Below are 12859 nucleotides of genomic sequence, written 5' to 3'. Positions count from 1 at the left end.
TTGGCCTCCCAGAGGCTCGAGGGAAGCCTCTGCAGCCTTTGGAGGCTGAAAAATGGGCCCGTTTCATCACTTCTGGTATTTCCAGAAATACAGGAAGTGATGAAGTGGGCCTGTTTTTCAGTCTCCAAAGGCTGCAGAGGCTTCCCTCGAGTCTCTGGGAGGCCGAAAATCAGCTGGGAGGTATGCGCGTGCACAGTGCAGATAAGTTTGCCTGGGGCTCATATGCCCACACAAATGGCTCTTCATACCACCTGTGGCATGGCTAGGCAGGTGGGCATGGCTAGGTGGCCATGGACATGTGACTGAGTGGGCGTGGCTTTTTTGCAACACCGCCCCCTTGTGCACTCTGTTTTTGGAGTTTTTGCTCCCAGGAAGCTTCCCTGAGGCCCAGGAAGCTAAAAAAATGGAGCGCGGGGGTGATGGTGCTCGCAGCACCCCCACCCCCCTGGGCCTCAGGGAAGCCTCCTGGGCAAAGCAGTAAGATAGCAAGGGGGATCCCAGCACAGCTGATCGTTGGAACAGCTGATCGTCGGGAGGAAAATAATACCTTAAAAAGTGACTGGGCGTGAAAAGAATGCAGTCGATGTTGGGCATGCACGCAATGTTGCGCATGCACAAAAAGGGCTGACTGGGAGGGGAGGGGTGTGTTGAGAGGGGAGGGGCCAGCCAGGGGCATGATTTGCCGGTTCTCTGAACCGTGCAGAATCGTGATAACTGGTTCTATAGAACCGGTACAAACCAGTAGAATCCCACCCCTGATTATGGAGTCGTTAAAAGAAGATGATTGTGGTGGAAGGTCAAGGACTACCTGTAGGTGACTTTGTCTGGGGCCTGGCCAAGAAGCCATATGGAGTTGGACTTTGGTAAGACTTGTAAAGGAGACCACAAGGCAATTATGGGGTGGGGTGGGGGAATTGAAGGAAGAGGATAGTTGGCAGGAGTCAAACTTGACTGAAGGAGATCTTTGTTCAGATTTAGTTGAGAAACTGACCTCGCTTTCCAGGACACAAACAGTGTAAGTGCCAGGCTCAAATTTGCTGGCCAGGAAAAAGCTGTATGGGGGACTGAGAGCAAATTGTTCTCCAGAAGCTACTCAGGATTAACTCAATAGCTGCTACTCTGGCCAGAGTTGCAAAGAAAACGGGTGCGATGGGATGAAGGCTTCCACAATCTTGCATAGATTTTTTTTTAAACGGTCTTAAGGATTCCGAGGCATCTCCCAAAGATTTGGAAGTTACAGTTAGTCCTCGACTTAATGATGGTTCATTTAGTGACCATTCCAAGATACAACGGCACTGAACGAAGTGATGTACAGCTGTTTTTTCTCAGTTACAACCTTGGGCGGTATCCCCAGGGCCGCGGGATCAAAATCCATACCAGCTTGGCAACGAGGTTAACGCTTACGACCACTGGCAGAGTCCCAAAACCATGTGAAGTCAATGTTTAAGCCAGATTCACTTAACGACCGGCTTACACATTCATCAACTGCAGTTAGGGGTGGGATTCTACCGGTTCGGACCGGTTCTACGGAACCGGTCGTTACGATTCTGCGCGGTTCAGAGAACCGCCAAATCATGCCCCCAGCTGCCCCGCCCCTCTCCCCCCACCCCTCCCCTCCCAGTCAGTCCTTATCACGCATGTGCAACATCGGTGACTGCGTTCTTCCCCGCCCAGTCACTCCTTAAGGTATTTCCTTTTTCCCCCTCTTCCGACGATCAGCTGTTCCGATGATCAGCTGTGCCGGGATTCCCCTTGCTTACTTATTGCTTTGCCCAGGAGGCTTCCCTGACACCCAGGAAGCCCCCCCCCCAAAATGGGGGGGTTTTGCTGCAAAAAAAGAAGAAGCCACGCCCTCCCAGTCACATGGCCATGCCCACCTAGCCATGCCCACAGAACCATTTGTCACAAAATTTGAATCCCACCCCTGACTGCGGTGTTTCACTTAACAGCCGTGGCAAGAAATGGGGCAAAGCCCACTTTAAAGCAACGTCTCACTTAACAACCGAAATGTCGGGCTTCTTTGTGGTCATTAGTCGAGGACTACCCATATCTCTTGGACTATGGACTTGACGGTTTAAGGGGCTGAATTAGGACCATAGGCACAGAAATTACAACACCCCTTCCACCATAAAAAGTCACATACAAAAGTCTTGACACCCTAGGTTAGTGTTAAACTTGAGTTGAGCTTTTATTATTTCTTCATCCTGTTTAGTTTGGCGGGATTTGAATTTTATGCATGGGCTAGGGAGACGGATCTGTCTACCACTATTATTAGTACTGGTATTAGTACCACTTTATACAGCCTCAGTTAAGGTATTAGTACCACTTTATACAGCCTCAGTTAAGGCCACTGAATCCCGCATCCAGTTTTGGTCACCAAAATACAAAAAAGATGTTGAACAAAAGTGCAGAAAAGAGCAACTAAGATAATTAAAGGCCTGGAGACTAAAACATACGAAGAACGGTTGCAGGATTTGGGTTTGGCTAGTCTAATGAAAAGAAGGACTGGGGGACAGGGGACGGACTCATTATAGCAGTGTTCCAGTATTTGAGGGGAAGCCACAAAGAAGGGTGGGGGGTCAACTTATTTTCCAAAGCACCAGAAGGCAGGACAAGGAACAATGGATAGAAACTAAACAAGAAGAGAAGCAACCTGGAAATTAGGAGAAACTTCCCAGCAGTGAGGGCAATTAACCAGTGGAACAGCTGGCCACCAGAAGTTGTGGGCGCTCCATCACTGGAAGCTTTTAAGAAGAGACTGGACAGCCACTTGCCTGGAATGGTATAGGGCAGTGGTGGCTAACCTTTTTGGGTTCCTGTGCCAAAAATTGTGTGCACTGATAGTGGAAATTTTGAGTAGTTTGGAGAACGGGCCAATACTACCTCTGACTGGCCCCGCCTCCCTCTATTCTCTGCCTCTCGAGTCCCCGCTGATTGGCTGGGTCTTCTTTTGTTGCCCTGCACAGGAGAACGGAGCTGGAAAGCAGGTTAATGGGGTGGGGAAGGAATGGGGATTTTGCAGTAGCCTTCCCCTACCACACCCACCAAGCCAAGCCCACCAAGCCACACCCTCAGAACCGGAAGTAAAAAAAATTGAATCCCATCACTGACCTAAACACAATTTCAGGCACCGAGTGCCTTACAGTAAAGAGGGAATCTGCCTTGTCACATAACGTGTGTGCATTTGCGCTCGCAGCTGCTCAATCCAGACTTCATTTAGCTCCAGTGGAGATCATTCTCCGCCTACTTTGTTCCAACTACTAACTAGAGCAAAATCTGGCCACAGGAACCCTTTACTTAAATGAGCAAGGCAACTGAGCTGCCAAAGACTGCAAATTCCAAGTAAAATTACTCCCCCCACCCTAGAAACGGAGTCCTAATTTTGCCTGACTGTTTGACTTCAGTGCTACATTCCTAGGCCACAGTGATCCAGAAATTATGGAAGCTTGAAAAAAAAAAACTTTAAAAAACTTGAGGATATCCCTGGAATTAGCTACTTTGATTGTTCTGAGCATTTGAGGCTGAAGAGGTGTAGGACTGTTTCGCGGCATGTCCCACAACAAAAGTTTGGAAACGAAAGCTGAACAAGTGTTGAAGGGGTTCTCGTGCACATCTGGAAGTCATAAGTTCCAGCGGATGTGTGAGTTAGCATCATGCAAAAATGCAAAAATAAACAGGGGGGACTTTTTTTGCAACGGCATAGGCTAAGCTCACGTGAGATTTTTATTGCGCTGTATTAACAACCCTTTCCCTGTGTGTGGAATGTCATGGAATTTGCGCATTCAAGGGCTTCAGCGACAACCTTGGCTCTGAACTCCTTCACTCCCTGTCGGTCTCTTTCATCCTGTCTATCTATCTATCTATCTATCTATCTATCTATCTATCTATCTATCTATCTATCTATCTATCTATCTATCTATCTATCTATCTATCTATCTATCTATCTATCTATCTATCTAAAAGCAAAATACCACTCAGGCATCATCACAAAATCTTCAGAACCATAAAGCCTACACACTTGAAATTTGACACATATGTTCCTCTTGGCTTCTAGGTGCTCACTAAGAAAGGATTTTTCAAAAGGACCATCAGAGCAACTCTCTCACACACTGACAGGACGCTAGTCAGATTAATACTGATGGATGCTGGTAGGCAGAGGCAAAAAAAAAATTCTCCTTATTTTCCCCCCCAAAAAACTAAGCCCAACCACATAGTTTTGTAGCAAAGTGTGAGCATCAAGCTAGTTTTAGGATAATAGTCAACTCGCAAAGCATCCCTGAACAATAAGACATCCAGTGGTGTAGAATGCAGTGGTGGTACATTTCCATTTTAGATCCTTGGCTCCTTGTTCTTGGACACGAGAGGCAAAGAAATTGTACACTCGAGCCCGATGGACATTAGGAATATCAGAGTTGGTGTTTGGAGGCTCTTTGTGTTGGAATTATTGCTTAGTAACTTTATCTGGTGTTCTTGGCAGCCTTGCAAAACCTTGGCAAGGCTCTTTCTTATCGGAGCTAATTGGTTTGAAGCAGCCTTTTACCCGTGAAGGAACGGGATTCGTAAAGAAACATTAAAAGGTTGTGCTGTTACCTTTGTCTCGTGTTTGCTTCCTCGGAACCAGGTTTGGGTCAGAACAGCAGGTTAGTTCCCACTGTAGGGTGGGGTTTCATTCCTGTACTCCCTGTCTTTAGGAGGTCCGTCCTGGGTTTGGCAATCCTCGGGAAGGAGGGGATGCGGTGTATTTTAAGGTATTGCACGTGGCAGATGGGCATATTAGAAAATGCCAACTATCAGGGTGACAGAAGACAAGAATATTGTACTACAGGTAGTCCTTGGCTTATAACCATTCATTTAGTGATCGGAAGTTACAATGCCACTGAAAAGAGTGACGTAAGTCGTAATGGGGGGGTGGGGAGAGAACAAAACTTGCCGATTCAATTTCTCACTTAGCAACAGAAATATTGGGGCACCATTGGGGCTGTAAGTTGAGGATGACCCATATCTGAGAATAGTGACAGTTTTTACAAATATAGAAGAGACGCCACCCCTTAATGTGTCCGAGCTTGGTCCGCTTGTAAAGCTATAAAACTTTAGCGCCGCTACATGTCTTACGCATGGATTTTCAGGTTTTGCAGCATGGAGATACATTAACCTATAATGCTCGTCATCCCCAGCAACAGTCCCAAAAGTTGAGTGCCTGGGGATTATGGGGATTGTAGTGGAATACGATGAGAGAGTGGAAGATGAGATTTTTTTCCCCCACTAAAAAGCATGCGCGCTGCGTTATCCTTGTCTTCCTTAACGGAAAGCGGTGGGATTCTTGGGCTGTTTCACATCTGGGTTTCTCGTTTCACTTCGCGGCATCCCAGTCTGAAGCCCTCGGGCCAAGGGGGTGAGCTCACTCCGGACATCGTCCTCCGCAAAGAAAACCCTTTTCTGTGGTGCTATCCACAAAACGATGCGGGCTCTGAAGAGGATGAAGACGGTAGAATTCCCGACCTAGAGAGAGACGATTTTGCCCTACGGAGAGCGAGGCTCAACCGCCGTGAAGCTGCCTTGCCCTTTACTCACTTCCTCCTCCCTCCTTCCACCAAGAAAAATTGGAATCGAAGGGAAGAAAGAAAGACACAGACAAAAAACCGGGAACGTCCCAGGTGGGCGCACGTATTTGTTTGTGGCAGGAGTGGAGTTTGAAAATAGGAGGAAGTCAAACACCATAGATGTCCCTGTACTTCTCGCGGGGTTCTCACAGCCGAAATTGGACATGGATATAAACCCGGCCATGTTACATAAATGCAGGCAGGGATGGGCCGCTACCGGTTCACCCCAGTTTGGGAGAACCGGATGTTGATTTTACATCTGGTTCGCTGAACCGGTAGCTGCAGTGACTAGCTGGCTCCGCCCACCCCGCCCCGCCCCTCCCAGGACTTTCCATGCAGCCCATTTTGATTCCCAGGGAAGTCCAGGGCACGCGTGGAGGCTCGGGGAGAGCAAAAAAATGGGCCTCCCAGAGGCTCCAGAAGGTTGGAGAGCCCGGGGAGTGGGAAAACAGGCCTCCCGGAGTCTCAAGAAAAGCGTCTGGAGCCCAGAGAGGGTGAAAACTGCCCCCCACCCCAAGGTGGTGCAGGAGGCCGACTAGGCCACTCCCACTATGGCCACTCCCACCCAGAAACTGGGCAGAGAACCGGTTGCTAGATTTTTTGAAGCCCACCCCTGAATACAGGCAGTCCTCAACTTATAACAGTTCATTTAGTAACTGGTCAAAACCAGTGTTATGGAGGAAAAAAAAATGACCATTTTTCTCCCTTGCCACTGTTGCGGCCTCCCTAGTCATGTGATCAAAATTCGAATCCTTGGCAATTGATCCATTACTTAAAACAGTTGCAGTGTCCCGGGGTCCTGGGATTCCCCATGGGTGACCTTCTGACAAGCCAAGTCAAGGGGGAAGCAGACTTGCTTAATGACCAGGTCGCTAACTTAACCACTGCAGTGATTCACTTAACGACCGTGGCAAGAAAGGTGGTAAAACGGGGCAAAATGCACTGAACAGCTGTCTCAGCGGCAAAAGGGTTGGGCTGAATCGTGGTCGTAAGGATTACCTGCATAATGGTCTCAATGCGCTGAACTAGACTAGGTGCCCAGATTTTGAGGAGTCAGAAAGTAATCCTCGACGTACAGCGATACTTGAGCCCTAGATTTTTGTTGGTTGTTAGGTGAGCTTTGCTCCATTTTACAACCTTTCTTGCCACAGTTGCTAAGTGAATGTGTGATGACCCAGGGCATGGCACAAAGGCAATCCAGCCAGAGAATAAGTAGTATTAGTTCCAACTTTGTCCCCAATGAACCGGTTACTTTCCGGTCTGGAGAAAAACTCTCCCAGGAACCTGCAACAGCCTTTGGCTGCAGATATTCCAATCCAAAACGGAAAACTTTAAACTATAAATCCAACAAGGCAAAATAAGGAAATTAAATCTGGCAGAGCAAGAAACGGAATGAAGTAACATGGCAGTAAATCAAACCAGTTGGGAGGATGCCAGGATAACCATAGCCAACTCAAGATAAACTCAACATTTGTTCCCAACAAACGTCTATCCCAACTGCCTCTCCTTTCACCTCCCTCCCCAGGTATGCCTTGTGATGGGAATCAGGGCCCTTTCCTCCCCTGTAAGCCATGCAATCCACATTGCTCTCTTTTGCGTTCTCCCCTGCGTGCCCTAGGATGAGAAGGGAGTTGGGCCTGGGTCTTCCTCTGAACTCCCTCTCCCTTGTTCTACCTCTTCCCTGCTCTGCCCAGCCAGACTTTGCCCTTCCCCAGTTTTTTCCACAGCCAATGGACCCACACTCCTGCTCCCTGTCAGCTGTTCGTCTTCCTCCTCGGATTCAGACTCCGACAGGGGGCATGACAAAATGGCTGCAGCTGTTAAGCTGGTAGCCCAGATGTAAAGTAAATCTGGCTTCCCCTTTGACTTTGCTTTCAAGCAGGTGGCAAAAACGGGGGGTGTCATATGACCCCAGGACACTGCAACTGTTGTAAGTACATGCCAGTTGCCAAGCAACCAAATTGTGAACACGAGGGATGCTTCCAACAGTCGTTAAGTATGAAAAATAGTCATAAGTCACTTTTTTTCAGTGCCATGTAACTTTGAGCGGTCACCCTACTTATATATGGTTGTAAGTTGAGGACTACTTGTCCTATATTTTACTCTTCATTCCGGCCCTCTTAAAAAGTACACAGGAACCGAACCACAATGTGGTGTCAGCAAAGCAATTTTGGTGTCAGCTCTACGAAATATAGATGTGAAAACGGAGTTAGAGTCTCACCAGAAACAACTGCTTTCTGGACAGAAAACAATAATCCTACCTTTGCCTCTTTTTTTTTAGTGCTTTTTCATCCCGTTATTATTTTTATAAGTGTTTCAAGGCAGCAAATGTCCATATGATAGATTCCCTTGTATATTTCTGATAAAATCAGATTATTATTTTTTTGCAAATTATACTCTTAGGGCCTGTTAAAAATAAAATGGTTTCCCCCCACCCCCCCAAAAAAGATTCAAGTCTTTTGGCAATCTCGCATCAGATTTTTAAAATTTTGTATAATTGAATTGGTCTGACTCCTCCCACCTCAAAAAAAACCCTGTTTTGGTCATGTCCAATCAGTTCAACACTCCCAAATGAAAAAAGCAAAGGAAATGGCAAAAAATGGCCATTTTCTTTCTTTCTTTCTTTCTCTCTTCTTTCTTTCTTTCTTTCTTTCTTTCTTTCTTTCTTTCTTTCTTTCTTTCTTTCTTTCTTTCTTTCTTTCTTTCTTTCTTTCTTTCTTTCTTTCTTTCTTTCTTTCTTTCTTTCTTTCTTCTTTCTTTCTCTTTCTCTCTCTCTGTCTCTCTGTCCCTCCCTCTCTCTCTTTCTCTTCATCTCCCTCTGTCCCTCCCTCCCTCTCCCCTCCCTCCTTCTCTCCCTCCCTCCCTCTGTCCCTCCCTCCCTCTCTCCCTTTCCCTCTTTCTCTCCTTCCCTCTCCCTCTCTCTCCCCATCCCTCCCTCTCTCCCTCTCCCTCCTTCTTTCCCTCTCTCCCTCCCTCCCTCCCTCCCTCCCTCCCTCTCTCCTCCCTCTCTCCCCCTCTTTCTTTTTTTGAAAAATTAGTGCAAAACCCCTCCAAAACCCAAAGGTATAATTTATAGTAAAAGTGTCAAATCGTAGCCTTTCTAGAGGTCACAAATATAATACTTTCTGTTTGTTTGTTCTTTGCGCCTAAAGAGTATGTCTGTCCTTTTGCCAAATGACGGGAGAATCGGCTCTCCCAGTGAGTTTCAGGGGGAAAAAACCTCTCCCAAGATCCGTCTGTTTCAGCGGCTTTTAAGGCAGATTGTTTTAAAAAAATGTCTCACTTTGGGGACATAGTCCCTGTGTCAACATTTTCTAGTCTGCCTCTACAAAATGAGTCACATCTTGGAAAGGTCTCTGAAGAACCTACATATCAGGAGCGTTAGAGATGCCAGTCTTGGCCCTGGTGGGATTCTTAGCGCCAGTCAAAAACTCCCACCAGCTGCTATATTTGGAAACAAAACTCTGAATTCACGAGAGTGTGGGAAAGTAGGCTTCAAATTTGTCGAAATCGTTGTAAACTGAGTGGGGAAAAGGCATCAGTAGACTTGAGTTTGACCCTTTCAAGCTGTAGAGAGCAGATTGTCAGCATTCCAAGTAACAACCTCCCAATGAAAAGACTCCAAGACTGTCATCTTCTCTCGAGAACCATTTTTATTAGAGGTGTCATCTTGGCACATCTGAAGAAAACCCCAAATCTTGAGATTTCTGGGTTTTCCTTGGCCCAAAGAGAGTCCAAAATGCAAACCCTGCACCCAATAGTTCATCACGTGGTCCAATCGTTACTTCATTCCAACTGGAGATTGTCCCCAGGCACTCCCCCTCCAGGTGCAGGGTAACCTGTCCTTGACTCTCTGAGAAAGGAATGTTGTTGTGGCTAATTTCCCACCACTCCTTGAAGTCCCCCCTCCCAAACTCCCAGGCACGAAATGTGGCAGCCCCAAAGCCTCAAAGAAAAAGGGCTTCCAAGCTGACCCAGATCTGACCTTAAAGTTGGGCATTCTAGGTCAGGGGTTCCCAACCAGTGGTGGTATTCTACTGGTTCGGCCCGGTTCTGCCGAGCCAGTAGCAGTGATGAGCAGTGGAGACCAAACTGGTTCTCTCCGCCGTTCTGCTGTTGGGCCCACCTGGCTGCCTGGGCTCCCATACTCACCTTTATCTCCTGCTTTTGAAGCACAGCTGTTTGGTACGGCACAGCAGTGTGCTGCGCAGCAGCTGCTGAAGTAACCTGGAGAGTGCAGGCTTGTAGGAGGTGAGTTGGAACACTTCTGTGCCTATGGAAACGCCTCTGCACCTGGGCAAAGTGCGTGCTTGGCACGCACACGTGTGCAAAGTGTGTGCACGCATGCAAAGCATACCCACCAAGTCCCACCCACTGAACCAGTGGTAAAACTTTTTGAATCCCACCACTGTTCCCAACTTTCCGTTGGTGGCCTGGCACTGGTTCACAGCAGGCCAGCAACTGGTCCACGCAAACAAGCGAAGCCCCATCTGTGGGATGCAGGCAACACATGCAACCATGCCCCCCCCTCCGATCCCCCTCTCTCCACGGAACCAGTCCCTCGCTCCCAAAAGGTTGGGGGCCATTGTTCTAGGATCTTAAGGTGGCTCAACTGTACCCAGTGGTGGTATTCAGCCGGTTCGCACCGGATCGGGCGAACCGGTAGCAAGAATTGGGTGTGGGTCGCCAAACCGGTAATAAGTTCTGGCTGGCCACATCCCCAATCCGGTCGCCCTCCCACCCGATGCTCGCTTACATTCGCCTAAGGTATTTCTTTTTTTCCCCCTCCCGACAATCAACTGTGGATAAGATCAGCTGTGCCGGGATTCCCCTTGCTGAGGCCCAGGAAGGCGAAAAATGGAGGGAGGAGCTCAGCCCCCCCCCTCCATTTTTTGCCTTCCAGAGCCCCAGAGGAGCCTTAAGGGAGCAAAAACGCCTCCCCATAGGCTCTTCTGAGGCTAGGAAGGTCCCAAAATGGAGCTTGGAGGGGTGCTGCATGCTCCTCCCATGCTCTGTTCCTTTTCTTCCAGAGCCCCAGAGGAGCCTTAGGGGAGCAAAAACGCCCCCCCGAGGCTCCTCTGTGGCTAAGAAGCTCCCCAAAATGGGTGGGGGCTGCAAAAAAAGAGCCACACCCACCCAGTCACATGGCCACACCCACCAAGCCACGCCTACAGAACCGGTAGTAAAAGTTTTTGATTCCCCACCACTGACTGTACCCTCTCTACTTTCACATTTTCAGATTACATTTTTGCCTTTTCTGAATTAAAGGGGTTGTCAAAGATCCTGGATTAGGGTTAGGGGATGCTGGCCATGAAGAGTTTGCAACCAGGCCGCAGAAATGGCCGGCCAGTGTGCCCACATGCACATCTTCACCAGAGGTGGTATTCAGCCGGTTTGGACTGGTTCTGGCATACCGGTAACGAAAATTTTGATCAGTTCGGAGAACCGGCAAATACCACCTCTGACAACCCACCACTGATCTTCATTTACCCAAGCAGCGGGTGTGTTTGCACACGCGTCATTTGTGTGAGAACGGCAGGAGCTGCGTGCATGCTTGCCGGCCCCACATGCAGAACCAGCCCCCTCCTCCGTCCATCCACAAAGCCAGAAATGTTGGGGAACTCCTTGCTAAAACCTCCTAGTAAAATAAGAAGGGATAATCATAGTAAGGATAACGGTGATTTTTTTTTTAAAAAAATGGCGGATACTACTCAAGTGGTAAACTGCTGGAGATGCTGTGTCTCTGCTCCTCCTAATTTATGCAGTGCTGCAGGTTGTATAAGGTTGGGACGTCACTGATGGCGTGTGATTTTGTGTCCTTCTTGTCCTACGAAATCCTTCTTCGCTGATTTTTGGAATGAATATTACATTAGTGGGGAAAAGATACCCATGACTTCAGCCAAGCCAGAAGACCAACCATCCTTGCGGGAAGAAGGCAAAGCAAAAATTCCTGAGACACGGAGGCATGGCCTGGCTAAGAAACCAACTCAGGCTAGTCCTTCACAAGCAGACTTCCTGAGTTGTGTGAAAGCATCTATCACACCAAAAGATAAAGAGATCTGGGAGCGGCTGAAAGTTTCTGGGGAAACGAGGTATGTTGACATAGAGGAAGATAATGTCACATTTCTCACGCTGTATCCGGAATCTTTTACTTACTAAATGCAGAGAGTCCTCGCTGTATGGCCACAATTGAGCCTGAAATTACTGTCGTTAGGCGAGCCATTTGTTAAGTGGATTTTGCCTCGTTTTACACGCTTTCTTGCCTCCGTTGTTAAGTGAATCACTGCAGTTGACAAGTTAGTAAGCCAGTTGTTAAGTGAATCTGGCTTCCCCATTGACTTTTTGCTTTGTCAAAAGGGGATCACGAGATCTTGGGACACAGCAATGGTCGTAAAATGTGAGTTGGTTCCCAATTGTCCGAATTTTGATCACGTGACCAGGAGGAAGCTGGAAATGTTGCAACTGTGAAAAAAATGGTCAAGACGCTATTTTCAGTGCCATCGTAACGTTGAATGGTCATTAATTGTTGTAAGTCGAGGACTATCTGTAATGAGATACCTTTTTCTCTCAAAGTGAATCTTTGTAGCCCAGGGTGGAACTGTGGAATCCTTGGTGCTCTCTGAGCTTGGTTGTTTTTTTGCAGACGTTTTAGGACCAAACTAAGCAACATCATGCTAAATGGGAGTGGACTTTGGTGCTGGTATCTAATGCAGCATCTAATCCTGATGATGTTATCTAGTTGGGTCATAAAACATCTGCAAGAAAACAACCAAGCTCAGAGAGTACCAAGGATTCCACAGTTCTCCTCCTCCACTCCACAAACCCCACTTCCTACTACAGTGTTTCCCCGAAAATAAGACCCTGTCTTATATATTTTTTTGCCACCAAAAAAGGCACCAGGTCTTATTTTCAGGGGACGTCATCCACTGACTAACCTCACTTGCGTTTGTTGTCCCCCGGCCTCCTTTTTGCTGTCAGAGGTCCTCAGGAACTTCTTCTGTGGCTGGCAAGGCTTTCATGAAGGCCTCTGCAGCTAATAAACGAGTTCTGGATCGATCCAGAGCTTTGTTATCAGCTCAGGAAAGCCTTGCCAGCCTTGCCGGCTGCAGAAGAAATGGGCCGGCAAGGCAGATGTCAAGGTGTGTGAAGCCTGCCTACAACTGTCCAAAGATAAGTAGTCGGGCAATTCCACCACCCTCATCCCCACCCTAGCTTAATTTTTACCTGTCCACTCTGGAGTGGGTGGGATCTTAATTAGG

At 47.8% G+C, this 12859-nt stretch overlaps 1 protein-coding gene across 10 annotated transcripts in view; it reads left to right on the top strand.

The window, feature by feature from the left end:
- LIMCH1 (LIM and calponin homology domains 1) overlaps positions 1 to 12859 on the top strand; it is a 192927-nt gene that overhangs the window by 127633 nt on the left and 52435 nt on the right. For 6 of the 10 annotated variants that reach the window (XM_087965754.1, XM_087965753.1, XM_087965759.1 and 3 more), the window contains 2 exons: positions 5370 to 5654; positions 11474 to 11692. The exons of the other annotated variants lie outside the window; for them this stretch is intronic. In XM_087965754.1, the coding sequence (XP_087821880.1) occupies positions 5370 to 5654; positions 11474 to 11692 (504 nt within the window). The remainder of the gene's footprint in view (positions 1 to 5369; positions 5655 to 11473; positions 11693 to 12859) is intronic. 10 annotated transcript variants of the gene reach the window in all.

Source organism: Notechis scutatus, chromosome 4 (genome assembly GCF_049901735.1).
Source record: "Notechis scutatus isolate UNSWTSFEM ecotype Mainland chromosome 4, rNotScu1.2, whole genome shotgun sequence".
Lineage (NCBI taxonomy): Eukaryota > Metazoa > Chordata > Lepidosauria > Squamata > Elapidae > Notechis > Notechis scutatus.
The sequence above is the reverse complement of the archived record's forward strand: the minus strand, read 5'-3'. Positions and strand labels throughout refer to the sequence as shown.